Here is a 20,080-nt window from a genome sequence, read left to right as displayed (position 1 = left end):
GCCTATTAGGAAGGTAAGGCATAGGCTGCCCTTTATTCAATCATGATCTCTAATGATAATGATTTGATAATGATCTATCTGTGTACTCGCCTGACATCCCCATGAAACAAACCCTTCTGTCTCTTTAAACAGCTCTGTTCACTGTAACAACTGAGTCAAATGCCAACCTTGGGTGACAAGGGCTCATATGACAGTTATAAAACATTGGTGCTCACTGATGGGTCAAATAACTCGATACTACACCAGTGCCACCTGCATCTTCCTGCCCTGCTTCCTGAACCCCTTCTAGGCACCTCCCATGTACCAAAGATTATTTTAGGGTTATTTACCCACCAGTAAAAAAAACCTTGCCAGAATTCTGAGACTTCTTTAACATGACATGATACTTGGCTGACTTTTCCTTATTGCCTGGAAGCAATTCAACCAGAACAGAGAACTTCATCCTCCACAGCATGTATTTTAATGACTCACTGTTTTCCCATTTCTTTCTAGCTTCCACCAAGCTTAATGAACTTGAGCATGATTATTAACACACTGCAAACAACAACAAAAAAGCCCCTTTTCTTCAAGAAGAAAAAGTGTATGGCAAAAACAATTTAGCTGTAACCAGCAAAGGACGATCTAAAATTAGAGCCTGTTGTGTTAGGGATGGTAACAAAGTGTCTAAGCCATATGCTGGTATAATCTATAAAAGCTAGATTCAAGGCTGATGTCAGTGTAACTTACTGTTTCAGAAACCAGCATAACTGCTATTGTACATGAACCCAGTATTAATCAAATCATTTCAGATTTTAACTGTATATAGTACTGGATCAACATTTGGGTATCAGAAACACATTACAGCTTTAGCACGGTATGCAAAGAACACGCCGTTACCAAATACTAAGTGTATCTAAATGGGGAATCTTTGGTTTTAAACAACTCCTTACCCCATTTTTTCACTTGGAAGAGTTGAGCCAGAAGGGAAGCAGATATTTTCATCACAGAGAATATTTCAGATTGCACAGGACACAGTCCAGCAGCTGCCAGAAAAAGACTTAATAGATTGTCTTTTTTCTTCTCCAAGAGGAAACCCAAACACACCCTAAGATAAGGCACTAGCCTAAATCCACAATAATTCATGTGGATTTTATCCAGATTTACACTTCCTTAATGCTGAACACGATTTGTCACTTGCATAACAGAGTTTAGACATCAGGAAAACTTCCCCCATCAATTGAAACACTTCCCTCGGCTGTTGGCACAGAATGAACTGTGACTGATTATTGAGACGTAGCCATGGGTGGAAAACAAACTCTGGCTGTCCTCAGGGCAGGGTGATTCCTGGGTACCACAGCAGGCACAGGGGTCATTTCCAGCCCGTGGGATGCAGTGCCAGTGTTAAAGCACCGTCACCATAGCGACCCAAGCATCACCCACACAGGGACCCTGTTCCATAGATCTCTGGCAACACCCTAGACTTAGTAACAGACTCTCCATCCTTTTAACTTTCAGTTATTTGCAGCAAAGAGGCAGATTCTTTAAAAAGGGGGGACCCTAAAGCCCAATTATCTCTTTGGGATAATTCCATAATTTTTTTTTTTTTTTTTTTTTTAGAAATAATAAAGTAAATCAACAAAAATCCTAAATTCTGTTTGGGAATGTCATATAATAAAATCCACCATACAACGAAAAAATTGACTATTTCCTCCACATCTCTGCACATGCCAAAAACGATGCTTAATTGCATGGAATTCCTGCCAGTAAGTAACTTCTGAAAGGTATTTTCTCAGATCATCACCTGTACTCCACAGAAGGCTGGGAAGCACTGCTAACCCACAGGGATTCTGACTCAACTAGATCTTCTCTTACTTAAAAATACACCCAAAAAAATCCTGCAGTGCAGGCACATGGAGAGAAACCTCCACCCCCTTTGGAGGCAGACTGGCTCTAAGCTTTAGCTTTTGTCAGTAAAGATGATGCAAGGGAAACCCTTCTCCATCCAACCAAGACAGTGGATGCCCTTCCCCTATGCACAACCAAGCTAGCAATGAAAACAACCAAAAGCCCCAAAAGATGAACTAATTATCCACAACAAGAAAAATACAGTCCTCTGATAAAAATCCAAAGAATGACTATATGAGGAATCTAATTAATATAAGTTTGCTTTCATCTAGTTGAAATAACCAATTGTCATCCAGTTCTCCCACTTTTTGTCTCTTTCAGTTCACACATTAGAATATGTATCCATTGCTTATGAAGATGTCTGAATAAAAGAGTTCAGGGGACAAGGAAAGCAACCAAAAGTCCAAAGGATCCATGGGGAGGACTGAAATGGCTTGGTTAGCTTAGTCTAAGGAACCTTTTTTTGCCCTACTGCTACACTGCAAGTCATCATGCGTGGTTCTCTGCCTCTTTCCTGTGTTTCCATCCCATGAATACCAACTGTACATCAATAACCACACAGCAATATCCCAGCACTTGCCCTCTGAAGCCACAGGTCAGCATCAGAGTCCCTGCGGCTTCTGCACTGAGGACCAGAGCATTTCCTTTCCTCCTACCACATCCCCATAACCTGGCCAGCTGTCCCCATTTAAGACATGAAACCACAGGATTCAAGCCCACAACCCCAGCAGAATATCTGCCTCCTCCTCTGGGGAGAAAGAGCCATCAGGTTCTTCAGCACCTCCTCGCCTTCTGCAGACAACTGCTTGATAGCAAATGCTAAATCACAATGCCCTGCAATACCTGTGGATAAGGGAGAAAATTTCTGAGCCAGTGGCTCTGAAGAATCCTTTATTTAAAAGCCTAAAAGCGTTTTTGATAAGATTATCTGGAAATAGTCAGTAGACAGATGAAATATATCAAACAGAATGTAGCATTCTACTTTTTATTTTATTTTTATTTTATTTGTTTATATATATATCATTTCTTGCCTTTAATTTTAATTCCATGCCCTCTCAGAAATGAAATCTCATAGATATATCCCCCCCTTTATTTTCCTGTAACGATATCACAGCAGTTTGCTCTGGCTATTCGCAATCTCTTTGGTCCCTTCACAGCTCTTCCTAGTCATAGAAGGAAGAAATATGTAAAAATAGGCCACAAGAAACTAGACACACTTGATCTGTGCAGCAAAAATAGAGCTCTTTAGCACCTGGCATTCTCAAGAGTGTTAATGAAGCCTCCAAGATAAGCCAGGCTTTGACCTAAAATAAAAAGCTTAGCCCTTAAAAGAAAGGTGAAGATAAACTCAAACTAACACAGAAATTGCTGGGGACTCACGGCCTCTTTGGATTTCATGCAAGGCACGACCCTGGACATCTGGACAAGTGCCACATGGATGTGCAGGAAGGACTGGGTTTCCTTCTGAAGGCAAAGAGAGTGAGACAGGACAGGGTATACAGCGTAAGATAAAGCCTGTTTCTGTGGGATGGGGGCTACAGAAGAGAACAAGTAGAATCATACACTCACAGAATGGTTTGTGTTGGAAAGGACCTTTAAGCTCATCCAGTTCCAACCCCCTGCCATGGGCAGGGACACCCTCCACTAGAGCAGCTTGCTCCAAGCCCCATCCAACCTGGCCTTGAACACTGCCAGGGATGGGGCAGCCACAGCTTCTTTGGGCACCTGTGCCAGCGCCTCAGCACCCTCACAGTAACAAATTACTTCCTTACATCTACCCTAAATCTCCCCTGTTTCAGTAACACACATGAAACATTAACCTCAGGCTGCTAAAATCCCCGAGGTCAAAATACACCTGTACCTTGATGCCTGCAATCCCAGAAATCGTACAGGATCTAGTGACTGGCTGTTAGAGGAAAGAGAGAAAGCAAGCAGCCAGCTGCCAGTCTGCCCTTGAAAGGCCTTTTTCAGGAGACACAAATAATTTCTTCAGGATAAATAAATGATTTGTGTTAAACTGCAGATTTGATAAGGCACATTTAAAACTGAAGACACACGACAGAATTATGTTAAATTTTGCTATCTCAGATGTTCCAAAGAGATGTAAGAGGCAGTTTCCCAAGTAGGAAATGCTATAATACAAAAGCTTATATAGAGAGAACAGAAATTTATCAAGTAATGGGTTAGGGTTTTTTCATAAGAGAAACCTGTAGGAGGAAGAATAAAATCTGGGCATTTTATGTTCATAGTTTCCTTATTTCTGAAAGCCAGACAGCTAGGATGATAGCTTTAGGATGGTAACTTTACTGGGGTACTGAAGTCCTAGCCTATTGGAGTTGGTAGAAATACATAATTAACAGACAACCAGAGATACTCCTACACACACACAAGCAATGCAATCTCAATGCCATAAATCTTCCTGCCTCTTCAATTCAATAAATCTTTTGTCCTTCTCATTCAGCGTGGATTTCACCCCATTACAGCCACTCTGCTGGGTAATATTTACTCTGCAACCTCTTCTGAATAGAGATGGCATCATAATCCTGTTTTTTTATGAAAAATCCTCAACAATTCTTTCAGTGACATTACATCGAAAACTGAGTGGAAAATTGAGTACCTGGACTTCAAAACCTTGATGGGAAATTCTTCAAGACACACATAGAAAGGATAAGAAGAAAAAAAATCAGCCCAAAAGAGATTCACTGAGAAAACCACCTTGTTGCACACTAGCAGGATTCCCAGGGTATGCCCTGGGCGGACTGCAGGAGACTGGAATGCACAATCCAGTCTGGTAGTTGCAACCACCCAGATGGAAGATGTGCATGTGCTCATCCATGTCAGGGAAGGAACAGAGAAATGCTTATATTTTTAACTATTCCTGAAAGCAAACAAAGCCAGATAACTCCAAAGTAATTATTTCTCCAGTATCTTTAAAACCCAGTTATTGTCACAAACAACAGATATGTCCTTCGGGACTGCCACCTGCGACTGGGGAGAACCATGGAAACCAGTGAACAAGACATCCCCCTGATTCAGCTGCCCTTACACTGCAAACTACAGAAAAATCTTCCAAGACGTTTTCTGTGTCACTGAAGTGGACATCTGGCAATGAGACAAAAGAGGAAAAATAAAAATAACATCTCCAAACACCAGTTCAAAGTACAGAGGGAATGACAGAAAACGCTCAAGTTGTTTCAATTGCCTTGGACACCATGGGAACTCTCTCCAATATCTTAAAGAGATCTGATTTAAATACTCAGAAACTACTTACTCTGAAGATCACAGAATCCCAGACTGGTTTGGGTTGGAAGGGATCTTAAAGCTCATCCAGTTCCAACCCCTACCATAGGCAGGGACACCTCCTCCTAGAGCAGGTTGCTCCAAGCCCCTTCCAGCCTGGCCTTGAACACTGCCAGGGATGGGGCAGCCACAGCTTCTCTGGGCACCCTCTGCCAGCACCTCAGCACCCTCACAGTAAAGAACTTCCTTCTATCTAACCTTAACTTACCCTTTTTAACCTTTACTGCGAAAGATCCAGCTTATCCCGATATCCAAGGGAAAGACTGTCAACTCAGGCACCGCTCAGGAGATTGAGATATAAATGGAATAACAGCCACAGCGTGAAATATTGTGAACAGTGTGAACTACAGTGTGAAACATTACACATTACAAAACAGTATGCTTGAAACCCTATCCCTTTATCAAGCCTTATCTATAATTTGACAACAAATGGTCTTCTACAAGGATACTATTTCCTTTTCAAGACACTGCACTATTATCAGATCCATTTTCATGAACATTCTGACATTAACAACTTGTTATGAAGATCAGATTATGCAGAAGATGTTAAAACACATTTCTTTAGAGAAGCCTCAATTCTTAAACTGCCAAACCATTGTATGCTGAATAGAATACATAATAACAAATTTATTTTGATAAATAGTTTGAAAGAAAACTGTTATGTTTAGCTGTTAAAAATCATGTAAATATAAATTTAAGCATAACACAAAAAGGAGTTCCAAGTTAAGGGAGTCAATGAAGTGTAAGAAATCTGTTCAAATGGAGCAGATCAGCAATTACTGAAAAGATTATTTCAATCAATCTAAAAGAAAAATCCTATCCTTCATAGAATCACAGAATAGTTAGGGCTAGAAAGGACCTTAAGATCATACAGTTCCAACCCCCCTCCCATGGGCAGGGACACCTCACACTAAACCATGACACCCAAGGCTCTGTCCAACCTGGCTTTGAACACTGCCAGGGATGGAGCATTCACAACCTCCCTGGGCAACCCATTCCAGGGCCTCACCACCCTCACAGGAAAGAACTTCTTCCTTAGATCCAATCTAAACTTCCCCTGTTTAAGTTTTAACCCGTTACCTCTTGCCCTATCACTAAGTCCCTAATGAAGAGTCCATCCCCAGCATCCCTATAGGCCCCCTTCAGATACTGGAAGGCTGCTCCTGAGGTCTCCACGCAGCCTTCTCTTCTCCAGTCTGAACAGCCCCAACTTTCTCAGCCTGGCTCCATACAGGAGGTGCGCCCCAGTCCCCTGATCATCCCTGTGGACTCCTCTGGACTTGTTCCAACAGCTCCATGCCCTTTTTATGTTGAGGACACCAGAACTGCACACAATACTCCAAGTGAGGTCTCACAAGAGCAGAGCAGAGGGGAAGGATCATCTCCTTTGACCTGCTGGTCACACTCCTTGAAATCACTAAGGTCACAAATACTCAGGTTGATGTTGATACAGGGTTTTTTTCATAGAAATACTTGTTTTATATGATTGACAATGTAACCAAGTTGCTTCTGCTTATGGAAAGCCATCCCTATTTAAATACAGTTTTCCATGAGTCCATGGGAGTGATTTCTTTTTCCAAATGGGAATCATACTGAACCTAATTACTTTCAATACCACAATAATTAAGACCCACATTGGCACATAAAAATCCATATAATCAAAAGTTACAAATCCACCCCTATGCCTTTAGTCTTGACTTCACAACCTATTCATAGCCTATAAGCCTATATATAAAGGAAGTTACTGAGTGTAAGAAAAGGTCTGTGATGAATTGCTCAGCAAAACGATCTACATTACATTGAGAGGTTTTTTTTTGGTTTATTTGGGGGGTTTTATTTAGTCCACCTATGCATTTACTCTGGGAAACAAAGGAATTTTCTTCAGGGAGCATTACTATTCTTATCAATCTCTGTATTACCTGTTGTGTTTTGGTTCTTTTTTTAACTCTAGGATTTATTTCATGTTCTTTCATCTCTTTTCCCTGTGTTCTCACTATTGTGAATGGGGGAAATAGAAAGCCACGGGGTTCTGCACAGATCTGTTTCTCCATTTGTCTTACCTCTATTTTTGACCTGGCTTCACTGCACTGTGTGAAATCCGCCTGACACAATCTTAGGGAGCTCTTGAAGCTCATGTTGAAAAAATGATGCACAGAAAATACATTAACTTTTCAAGAATACCAGAATTTTCTGTGTGACACTTCAAATAGTTTTTCTTCTACAGCAGTCCTTCTTGGGCTGTCTCATCTCTGAAAGCTGCATAGAAGGCTCCCTGCCTTCCCTTACTACGTGTGAACCCTCTAATATCCTAATATTGAATTGCCATCCAAACCCTCCTGTATACGGAGACCTGTATAGACCATATAGACCTATACAGACCGTATAGAATCATTGAATGGTTTGAGTTGGAAGAAACCTTAAAGCTCAGCCAGTTCCAACCCCCTGCCATGGGAAGGGACACTTTCCACTACAGCAGGTTGCTCCAAGCCCTGTCCAACCTGGCCTATGTATCATGACCGCAATGATCACATACTTCCCAAAGAGCATACCCTCTTAAAAACGGACAATTATCATAGAATCCTAGAATGGTTTGAGTTGTAAAGGACCTTGAAGATCATCTAGTTCCAACCCCCATTACAAAAGCTTAGGGAGAGAGATTTAGTGGACCCGAGAGAAACTAGCAGAAAGGTGCTTAAGGCAATGCTGATGGAACATCAGCAGAAATAAAACCTGCGAAGTCCAAAGTTGTTCCTTACATTCAATTTAGATTTTGATTCGAGTTTTACCTCTCCTCAGAGTTTTTCCTATCAGTTCAGATAGGCTCCTTTTCGCTACAGAGGGATTAGCTTTGAAAAGTAGGCCTGGACACAGTACCATGGCTGGGAAGATCCATCTATGCTCTGCGTCCTGTTGCTACAGCCAGGCATACTGGTGTCAGAAACAAGATATGTCTGTTTAATAAAGGGACCACCAAACCTAGAGCAAGTAAACCAAATGGATTCAAAACCAACAGAACACAAAATTAAGATGCTCAAAATTCAGGCTAAGCCTAAGAACTCACAGGCAATGACCATACACCATGTAATTTGTGCTGCCCTGCATGCAGTTTGTTATATGCCCAGAATACCCCAAAGTTCAAAAGCCAATAATAATAATAATAATAATAATAATAATAAACTTCTGAAAATAAACCTTAAACTTTGAATTAAAACTGGTTACTGCAGAATTCTGTAGTAATACATACACAGAAAAAAGATTGCTTGTGATCAAAGGGAAAAAGAAAACTGCTGTAAGTTTTTCCAGCTCTGTCCTACATTTTGGTATGTAATTACCTTAACAGCTCCCAATTCCCAGTTTTCCCAATTTATTTGCTACCACCTAGCAAGACTGAGGATATGATAGTCTATTCCTTGAAGTCTTTGGAGAAAAAAAGATAAATAATAGCAACAAATCTATTTCATACCCATCAGTATTCCTTTGCTTGTAACCCAACTTATGTGTGATTAATATAAAGGGGGTTTTTCCTATAGACATAATGAAATCAAATAATTAAAATTAATCATAATAAAAATAAGAGACATTCAAAAGAAACTGTAAAAGGGAACACAGGATTACAACAATCTATCAAACCACATGCATTTAAAACGTGGACAATGAAGATCCCAGCATCTTTGCCATCCCAATTACACCAATATAACCCTTTTCCACATTAAAATGCCCACTAGCCTATGAAACAAGTTCGTGTTATCCACATTCACATGAGAAATACACAAGGCTATAATAACGTGTTTGCATCCTTTGGCTTCTACTAAGTAACGGGCAACAAAAACAGAGCAAGCATCGCAAGCTGCTGACAGGTTTGTAGATTTTTAAGTCCTCATTTCCTGCCTTTTCTTGTTTCTGCTTTTATCTTTCTAAATATGACCTCCCCTAACTTGACAGGTTTGATTTATGAAAACTGAAATTACTCAACAGTTCCCCGAACCCAAATAAATAAGAAACAGAATAGTCATGGGGTTCGCTAGCAAACACTTGCAGCTGAAAAACCAAGATTGCTGACCTCAATCACTCTGATCTAATTAAAGAAAACGTGTTAGAAAAGCAATTTCACCACAAAGCAACTAATATCCTTATGTTGTGAAAGACCTGTTCTGCTTATTCCACAATAAAATCATGGTTTTAAGATTTTTACAGGCGCAATACCAATAAAAATAATCACTTTTATTCATACTTGAGAAATGTTTTATTACAATGCAATTGCCCAGTGTGGAATACGTATATTATAAAGGATAAGCCTACCATATTAGCAGATTTCAACTAAAAAAGGAAAGAAATCCATGTGAAAGCACAGACAAACCATCACATACACACATATCTCTGCATAATTATAGAGGAATACAGGAACTCTGACTCGAAGCCTAGCAACAGTATCCAAGTATTAGTTAGGTTGCTGATCAACTACCCAAAACTCGCTCACCAGCTCAACGTGTTTCATTTCTCTACGGCAAAAATGCAAACAACATAAAACTAAAGAATCCTATTGCCTCAAGCTTCCGAGCTGCTGAAGGACAAGATGTACAATATCGAAACAAACCTTGTTCACTTGAAGAAGAACAACCCATGTCACTTAATCCATCTGAATATTCATCTCATCACAAAGAAGCAAGGCAAAAGGGAGAGTTAAAAATAGGTTATCCAAGTCAAAGGATTATCAGCTTGCAACGTGCTTAATATCTGCATATCTGTATCTAAGGAAAGCTTCAATATTCCTACATATATGATTGGGGTTTGTACCTCCATCCTATAGAAGCCATAGTAAATTCCGTAGAGCAAATGCTTCCTAAATCTGCTGTGCTCATTTACTCACAGACAGCTGCAGGCTGGATGAAAACAATCAGGGATTAACTTTTCTATTCATCACATCTTTTAATCCATCACTTTCTCTTATTTTGCAATGAATAAATGCAGAAAGTTAAATACATTAGAAATGTGCTATAGCTAGTTAAAAAAAGAAAGCTGTTTAAAAAGGGACATTAGTATTATTTTTTAGCAACATGTAACTGCTGTACTGCACATCAGGAGTATACAGAATGTCTTCCTCTAAGCAGGAAGAACGATGGAACAACAGGCACTGAGCTGCAGTACACTTCTGGGTTCCAAAGACTTCCAAAATAAATGATAATTATACTTTGATGTTGTTATTATTCCTAATCTGGGGGCATGATGTATTGGAATAATCTGAGAGGCTCTATTAAGCATCTCAGACTGCTTATAAAACAAGCTGCTAAATACTTATGGTAATAGATCTTCTTGATGGATGAGAAATCTATTTTAAATAGGATTAATTGCTAAATAATATAGCAATTTTCATTCACCTTTCAAACATTTGTCAAGAAAACAAAAGGGATTCCCCGATGTTTCAAACCTCATAAAAGAAATACATACAATGAAATCTGGATCTTGGCTTTAATCCTTGACTGAGATCCTTTTTTCCTCTCCTCTGAATCTTTATCTTTTATGTTTGATTTGGTCCTACAGGATTGCACCATCCCCTGCCTGAAATAAGACTCACGTGAACTTTTGCTGCTACTGACAGCAAGTTGACTTTGGCTGTACTAAGCCACAGGAAACACTGGCAAGGCTCTTATTTCTTAGTTTGTTACTGAAAACAATAGCACCAAGTAAAACAAATAGTTATCAGTGCTAAATACTTCTCATGCCAAGGCTTCAACACATCAGTCACCCAGACACCTCATGTATTACCTGAGATGGAAACATTAATTGTCAATTGATGGTGGGAAGAGGACCAAAGTAAGGAAGAAGCACTCGCTGATAAAAGAAGGGAGAACATGTATGAGAGAATCCACACAGTTTTGAACTTGCAGAGGGTACAGTCACATTTTTTAATAGGATGGAAGAACTAACAGGGTTTTTTTGCTGGTATCATGGCTAAATGGAAGAGTGTTCCACAAAACTCTGGTTTGATGGGAGACACAAGGGCTTACAACCAAAAAGGGATACAACTGCTTAGTACAACCTTGCCTGAACATTTACACACTGTAGATCAGCCATGTGAATAGTCAGAGGAATTGGACCCCAGGTCTCCCCCTTCCACAAATCAACTTTTATTTCATCATGAGCTTCCTCTGTGCAGTTACCCATGAGACAGGAAGCTGCAGCCATTCAGAATGAAGATGTGAGAGAAATTAGGCTTTCTCCAGTCTGAAGAAACAACATGGAGCAAGGATCACTGCAGTACAGGCTCTTCAACCTAAGTGCTGCTGCTGAGCTGCTCCAAGTATATCTACCCCCTCTGACCTTTCCTAATGGTTCTGAAACCCTAAATTACCTTTTCTCTCTTGAAACACACTCAGCATAGCCAAGAGAGTGGCCTCTGTAGCACAATTTTACTTGGCTGAGAAATTTACTGGCAAAATCTCCTCTTTCTTGAAGACTAGGTAGGGGCTCCTTCGATTAATCAGGTTGCCAATGGCACCTACTTCTTCTGCTTTGGATCCAAACTTTAATCCATTTTGCCTTTAAAAGACTCCATCTCTCTGGAGATGAAACAGGCAAATAATAAACATGGTTGCTCACACTGACCCTAAGTACATGCTTTTATCTAGTAAGATCTGAGTGAAATAACCAGACACTATACACCTCAGAAGAACATCTCTCTCTCACAGTCAGATGTCCCATTATTCCATGGGTCATTATCTTTACCTTTTTTTTACTCTAAAAAGAAGTTAATTTTAAATTATTCTTCTCTTTACAGACAAGTGTGAAGTCTTCTGATTCTTTGAAAGCAGCTTATTTTACATACACCTCGGTTTTCAGCATTTCAACATATTTGTTTAATGTAAGTGCTCTATAATTAAAGAAAAAGGAAGAACAACCTCTGTGGGACAAAGGTTTAGTGGCTGTAAATTAGAATTTCCTACTGCTACAGAACACTCTGGTCAAGTTTCACCTGAGTTGCCTCTCCATCATCCTCAACAACAGGGTTAGTCTTACTTAGCACTACAGGATGGCAAAGATACAGGACAAGGGGGTAAAAAAACATAAAAGCTAAATAAGACTCCCTTTATGACATGCAATTCAGCCTCTTAACTGAACAAAACCAGACTTCACAGACGGCTTAAAAAGGGAATCTAATCTAAATGCTAACTGGCAGGCAAAGGTGGAATAGAAAATAAGTGATATAGAATCATGAAAAAGACATCACAGAATAGTTGGGATTGGAATGGACCTTTAAAGCTCATCCAGTTCCAATCCCTTGCCAAGGGCAGGGACACCTTCCACTAGGGCAGGTTGCTCCAAGTCCCTTCCAACCTGGCCTTGAGCACTGCCAGGGATGGGGCAGCCACAGCTTCTCTGGGTACCCTGTGCCAGCACCTCAGCACCCTCACAACAGATTTTTTCTTTATATCTAACCTGAACTTCCTTCCCCTGTTTCAGTTTGAACCCACCACCCCTTGTCCTTTCACTGCAGTCCCTCATGAAGTGTCGCTCTCCAGTATCCTTGTAGCCCCCGTCACACACTGGAAGCTGCTCTGAGGTCTCTGCACAGCTTCTCTTCTCCAGGCTGAACAGCCCAAACTTTCTCAGCCTGTCTTCATATAGGAGGTGCTCCATACCCAGCACTTAAACATACGTACTTATTGAAGTGGAGCTCTTTGGAGCAGCACATTGAGATGTAGTGCTGTTAATGCTGGCACACCGCAGACTCAATCCCTTCCACCCTCCTCCTGTGGGAAGGTTGAGCTCTGCCACCACACAAAGCAGCCCCTTCACCACTCTGCACGGCACAGGACCATGAATCATAAGCATTACATTACTGCTGGTAGAGCCTTACCATTGCAGTTTTGGCAACATTACTTGAAACAGCTTTGTGACTACTAACAAACTGGAAGACACCCACACACTACCTTCTGCATTCAAAGTACAAGTGACTTCCTACTGCAATAGTTTGGGACAACAAAATTATCTAAGTATAATGTTAATTAGCACGTGTCAAACCAGATGGACATGGGTAGTGTAGTTCCTCACCATGTGAGAATAGAGATTTAAAGCAAATATTTTTCCTTTTCCAGACACTTTGAGAAATGTAAGAACTCATTTCTACCACCAGATAAAACCTGCTTTTGTAAGTACTAAATTAGGTCCAGCCTCCAACACTGCAACCAATTAAAATCTTCCCATACTTAGAATCATAGAACAGTTAGGGTTGGAAAGGACCTTAAGATCATACAGTTCCAACCCCCCTCCCATGGGCAGGGACACCTCACATTAAACCATGACACCCAAGGCTCTGTCCAACCTGGCCTTGAACACTGCCAGGGATAAAGCATTCACAGCCTCCCTGGGCAACCCATTCCAGTGCCTCAGCACCCTTACAGTAAAGAACTTCTTCCTTATATCTAATCTAAACTTCCCCTGTTTCAGTTTGAACCCATTACCCCTTGTCCTATCACTACAGTCCCCAATGAAGAGTCCTTCCCCGGCACCCCTATAGGCCCCCTTCAGATACTGGAAGGTTTCTATGAGTTCTCCACACAGCCTTCTCTTCTCCAGGCTAAACAGCCCCAACTTTCTCAGCCTGTCTTCATACAGGAGGTGCTCCAGTCCCCTGATCATCCTCGTGGCCTCCTCTGGACTTGTTCCAACAGTCCATGTCCTTTTTATGTTGAGGACACCAGAACTGTACACAATGCTTCAAGTGAGGTCGCACGAGAGCAGAGTAGAGGCACAGGATCACCTCCTTCAACCTGCTGGTCACGCTCCTTCAGATGCAGCCCAGGCTTAGGATGACGTACCCAGGAAAGTCGGTAAATTCTTGTGGAAAAAAGTATTATTGCCATTTATATTACTTAGCTGTATATGAGGATTGCATTTAAGTCTCTATAGCTAAAGATCCTGTGCTTGATGACCACTAAAAGCTAAAAGATTAGGTCAGAGACCTTCCATGAGGGATGTGAAGGTGTTTTTCCAGTGGATCAAGAGCAACGTGGAGTTTTTCTCGAACCATCACCAACCCCTTCTTCCAATGGATGCTGTTGTGAATAAGCATCAATCTCACTGACAAGCTTACTATTAAATGACTGAACAGCTCATCACCTCCCAGCCTAAACCTCCATAGAAAAGAGACCCTCCCAAAGCTGCACGTATTCCAAAGCATTTCCCACACTTTTAACTTAATGACTATTGAGTCTAAAAGAATTACAAAATACAAAGTAACCATAATTATTGAATGAGCCTAAAATACCAAAACTGAGGTTTAATGAACTGGTTCAACACCAAAATTCACTATATACCCAAAAAGACACTTTCTGAGAGATGAAAGATGGAATGTTTCTCAAGATACTTCAGAGTGTGATCTGTCCTTCATATATTCATGAAGATACTTCTCAAGCTCTTTACTATTCCTTCCCACTCTGTTGCCTTAAGGCTCTAAGAAGGTGCATTACGCAAATGATGTATGTTGGAATACGCCCAAAACTACACAAATATAGCAGATAACCAGACAAGTAAGATAAATAAAAGCCAACTTCTTGAAGTTTCAATGCTGACCTTATTCTGCACGTTCATCATCATCCCAGCTCTTGGGGTTTCTGCTCGGGATATTGTTCTTTGATTTATTCCCTTTTTTTTTTAACTGGGAGACATTCCAGAAAAAGACGTGCTGATGACTTCATTTCTGTTATTTTATTTAAAGTGATAAATATTAAGGGATACATTTCTGTTAAATTGAATTAGCTGGGAGGAAGCAACATAACATAATGTTTTCTTCTTTCAGACAAATTCAAGTAGTTATGTGCAATCCACCAAAACCCACAAGTGAATCATGGAAGCACTGCTATTTCTATCCTTCAGTGGAAAAGGGAAGGAATGAGGAAAACTTGGAGAATTTTCCCACAGAAGACAGTTTCTAAGCATTTTTCTAGAAATCATCAAATCCTACAGGAAGTCTTTACAGTCAGCAGTAAGTTCTGCCTAAAGCCTCAGCCACGTGGCTATCGCTTGTTTCCTGGACTGAGTCTCATCCATCTACTTGATAACTACATTCCAGAATCTCCCACACACTGACATAACTGGGAACCTGCAACAGTCAGTCCAAAAAATGATGACAGTAACATCAGTGTTGCTTCACAGAAACCAGTCTAGAGGCTGCTGTTTGTAAGTGTTCTGTAAGCGTTACTTTGACTTTACAGTTACTCATACTCTAACTGTATGGGTAATAAATGCTAGGAAGTTGTTCCTTCACTAGGGTTTTTTCTTTTATTGTGCACAACTCCTCTTAAAAGAACAAAATCTATTCAAAGCAACATAAAACATAATACTGGCTACATGCAGTACTTGTTGTGTGCTGACTCTACTCCAAGTCAGAATATTGAGAACTAACGTGGCAGAAATAAAAGGATCATTTGAATCTGAACAACCATTTCATTCCATTTCAACATCTTCATGAAGTTACAAAACCATGAGCCATACATAAATATAGACAACAACAAGATGCTCACCTATTCACTGATTCAATTTTAGCTAATTATTTACCTCAGACTGTTTATAAATACAGATGGTTGAAGAATTCTTACATGAAAAGGAACTATCCCACTTTCTCAGGTGAAAACCTTTCCAACTCACTATGAGCTTTCATACAGAAGTTATTGCTTTTATGCAAAACTGAAAGTCTCACAGTGCTACACGAGTACCGCACAGTTTTCATCTATATAGATCATACACTACCAGGAAGGCAAATGAAAAGGATGCCTTAGTCCAGAGCAATTCTTGCCCAGTCTTAAGTTTGATGTGAGCTGGCCTAGTTTTCCACAGAAATTAAATAGTATCAAGTCACAGATTTGCATCTCTGAGTTAAATCAGTGCAGATGACTATAGAGCCCCTCCTGTTTCAAAAGGAGTGTCTTTTTTCCTCCAACTTCAAGACGTTTCTGTGGAACTTTAATTAATTTGGATTAAAGCATTTTAATTCATTGTAATTAAATTGTATTGGAAATCACTTTTATCAGACTGGTTTTTATTTTAATGGCAAAACTATCTATGTAAAAAGATCTTTAAAGAGCCTTAATGTTTTCTGTCAAGGGCCCTTAACGCCTGTAACTAGCCTTCATCCAGTGCCATACACTCAGTGAGAGGAAATGGGTTTATGGATATGGATAGACAGCTTCTGATATAGATTTTCATTTCATAGAAAGAATAATCTTTATCTTCTGCTTCTGACCAATTATCCATATTGAAAGCTGCTTTAAGCTGATGACAAAACAGCCTGCAGGAGCCAATTTGGCTCTTCCAGGTATGAGGATGCGTACTTAATCTGTTACAAACTAATTTATACTTGCAAAGCATCTACCACTCTGTTGCTAATTTTCATTTCCAGAGCATATTTTGATAACATTCAGCTGTTCCCCCCATCATGTTATATAGGAAAGCTACTTTTAAAATCTCCCTGCAATGATTCTGTCATCAGCCCTGCAGTCACATCTCACACGGACCAGATTTAACATCTTTGCAAAAACCTGCTTTAAACATGGATAATTTATGTTCAGTGTCTGTAAATATTTTGCTTACCAATATCAGCTTCCCTGTGATTCTTGATATATTCAGCAAGCTCAAAGTTTCCCGCTATTATAGCCACCTAAAGGGTTGGAAAATAGTTACAATTAATATATTATAATAATTATAGATGTTATTATTAAGTAGGAACACGTGTTACATTCCTGACAAACATCATACAAATACATTTTCACTTCACGTTTCGTACTTCTATTCTGCAACTACTACATGCAATGCATTCCGAAACAACATTGAGACACTCTCTCAATCTCTCTGTATGCAGCACTGCCAGTCCCCCAGATATGGTGATTGAGGATGTCTCAGGAGACTTCTGGAGGAGCTGCACCTTTTCATGTTGTAGCACTCAAAACCAGCAGTGAACATTAAACACACCATCCCCAAAGCTGCAGGAACTCTACAGATGTGTGGAGAATGCCACAGGAGCAGCACACATCGAAGATGGTATTTCCCTCTAACCGCTCCTGCCTCACTACTTACCTGAACAGCGAAAGCAGGAGCTAAAATGCAATGTATGCAGGATAGCCAGGGAAGAAGTACCAAGAACTACAAGTATTCAGGTACTAAGTCACCAAAAAAGACTAAAAAAGAGAAACTGGGAATGTTTATGCATATGTAAAGAATTTACAACGTTTTAATAAATATGGTTCTAAACTAACACTTTTTCATTTATTTTCTGGTTGTTGAACACAGATGTGTAACATCTATTCTGAATTCTCCTCTCAGCGCACTCAAAAAGAGAAACACCTCTGCTGGATATGAGGAAAGTGATACAGTTGTGCCATCACCATCTCCTCCCTTCTTCTATTTTTTCCCTGAATATTGAGCAATCGCCTTTTCTGGATCAATTTTGCAGCTTTATATTCTGACAGATACTGATCCCTTAATGTCACTGTGGCTTTCCTGAAGTAGGTAAAAGGGACAAACTGGGCTCACCTTTCTCAGAGAAGCTTCTGCATATACAGGGTGCAGGCCCAAGAAACATTCAAAAGTCTTAAAGACTCTCCTGGATATAGGGCTAATGTCAGCCATGAGACATGAATGAAAACTCAGTCTCAGCTGATGACAAAAAGATTATGTGCAGCTTCGTACCTCCCCACACACCTCAGGGATGGTGAATCGTTCAAAGGACTAAAGGTCTTAGGGAGGTGCATGAAGTACAGTTAATGTGAGTAGTATCTATTAGTGTAACACGCGTAAGATCTTGCTCCTGCACTCACCATAGGAAACAGAATGGACAATTTTATTTAACAGCAAGCAAAACAAACTTGTAAATCTTTGAAAATGAAGACTTTACGCAAGCAACCAGCTACAGACAGAAAACCTTGACTATTGTATAATTATGCTCCAAATCCATTTTATTTTATTTGCTTTTCAATGCTTTTCAGGTTCTGTCTTTCTTCTCTTGGCAAATTCTTTCGTGTTTCATTAAAGTTTCTATCCAATGTAACAGCTAAATGAAGTAATTATGTTTTGTTTTCATTTTGAATTTAACTATGTCATGGGAGACATTCTGTTCCAGGTCTCTGTAGCACCTAGCAGTTGTACTCAATACACGTACACTTGTGTTTTAAAATAAGCCTCAGTAGGCAGCCACGAACATGGTATGTGCAGTATAATCACTTTTATCCTTAAAGCCATTAACCTGGATATAATATCACCATACTTACTAGTGAAAATCATGTCATCATTTTCTCATTACAGTATTAGCAGTAAAGAAATGCATTGTTCTAGGTACTTTTCAGTAGTGTTACGTCAAACGCTGACGGATTCTTGGGAGCAAAATGCATTATGATGTATCAATAACACTGGTTCAAAACTTAATCCCACTTCTGCTTTTAGATCACAGTTGAAAATATAAGTTTTTCTTCTCAAATATGCCATAAGATTTCTGCACACATTAATACCTGCAAAGATCATGGAGGTCAAGAGACAGGGGTAGATTGGTGCACTGCCACCTCGCCTCCAACACAGGCAATTATTCAACTAAGAATTACTATTCTAACCACTAGTTAGACAATCGTATTCCAGGAATGACTCCTGAAAGAAGCTTCTTCTCAGAATGGATAATGTATCAGACTCTGGCCTCTAGGCTCCTCTGTACAGCCCCTGATGTCCTGGCAAATGGTGCTATGAAAATAGCCCAGAGCTGTAGAAATCTTCTCTAATTTCACATTCTGCAGCCTGGCTTGGTTCAGGTTCATAAAAGCAACACATCACAGAATTACAGAGTAGTTTGGACTGGAAGGGACCTTAAAGCTCATCCAGTTCCAAACCCCTGCCATGGGCAGGGACACCTTCCACTAGAGTAGGTTGCTCAATCTCCCCTCTGTCAGTTTAAAGCCATTCCCTTTTGTCCTGGCACTACATGCTCTTGGCAAAAGTCCCTCCCCAGCTTTTTTTGTGTGTAGATAAGGGGTTTTCTCTACGGTATAAGCAAGCAGTAATACCTCCCTTCAACGTTACCTCTAATTAGCACAGAAAACTCAAACAGGGAACTCATCAGTGACAAGCAGCTTGCTAGACAGCAGCTATGTTACTCAAATAAAAGAATCTTTCATATAGAGTAGATTTTAAGTACAAACATGCTGTTTAAGTAACAAACACGTTATATTACTTGAAAAAAGAAGATATTGCCAGATAACTAAGAGACAGCTTGACAGAGAATTGTTCCTGTACTTGCTTCTGATTCAAGCATTTGATTCAGCTGCTCAAGGTTACCATTTCTCTCCATTTCATTTACTTCAATTGGCTAAAAACAGCATGTAAAATTCTAACAGCAAAAAGGAAGGAAAAATATGCTAAGATCTAAAGAAGGCAAGGCAAAATTAAAAAGTACAAATATTTCTTGGCACAACGTCTATGTACTTCACTTGAATTTGATGGGTAAAGAGTGTGGGAGAAAGTGAAGGCAAAGGAAAATCAGAAAGACACAAAATTATCCTCAGTCAGTTTTTATGGCTGCAAAGCACAAAGCACAGAGACCACAGCCATTTCCCAGAGAAATGTATCCTGAACCAGAGATATAAAGTGGGAAAATGAAACCATAAGCATGAACACATTAGGACAAGGGAATGGGCTTCACAAGATCCAGGGCTTGACCCAAATTCAGGTGGTGCAAAGTCTCCGTCTCTCCTAAGCGAAGATGAAAACTAAAGCAGAACCAAACTGAAGCTCTATATTTGCACTAAAATTCTTTGTACTTTAGGAAAAAAAACACATTCTAACATAGTAACTTCGCAGAAAATACTAGTTTGATTCTCTACACACTTCATAATTTATATGGTTTTAAATAGCCGTATTTTGC

General features: G+C 40.0%; 1 protein-coding gene across 2 annotated transcripts in view; it reads right to left on the bottom strand.

The window, feature by feature from the left end:
* The window catches only part of SHANK2 (SH3 and multiple ankyrin repeat domains 2), a 339,902-nt gene that overhangs the window by 259,562 nt on the left and 60,260 nt on the right, over positions 1-20,080 (bottom strand). For both annotated transcript variants that reach the window (XM_061343497.1, XM_061343498.1), the window contains exon 10: positions 16,771-16,837. In XM_061343497.1, coding sequence (XP_061199481.1) covers positions 16,771-16,837 — 67 coding nt within the window. The remainder of the gene's footprint in view (positions 1-16,770; positions 16,838-20,080) is intronic.

Source organism: Neopsephotus bourkii, unplaced genomic scaffold (assembly GCF_033783945.1).
Source record: "Neopsephotus bourkii isolate Nb327-2 ecotype Australia unplaced genomic scaffold, CSIRO-AGI_Nbou_v1 NB_1825, whole genome shotgun sequence".
NCBI classification, from domain to species: domain Eukaryota; kingdom Metazoa; phylum Chordata; class Aves; order Psittaciformes; family Psittacidae; genus Neopsephotus; species Neopsephotus bourkii.
This window is presented reverse-complemented; position numbering and strand designations above follow the sequence as displayed.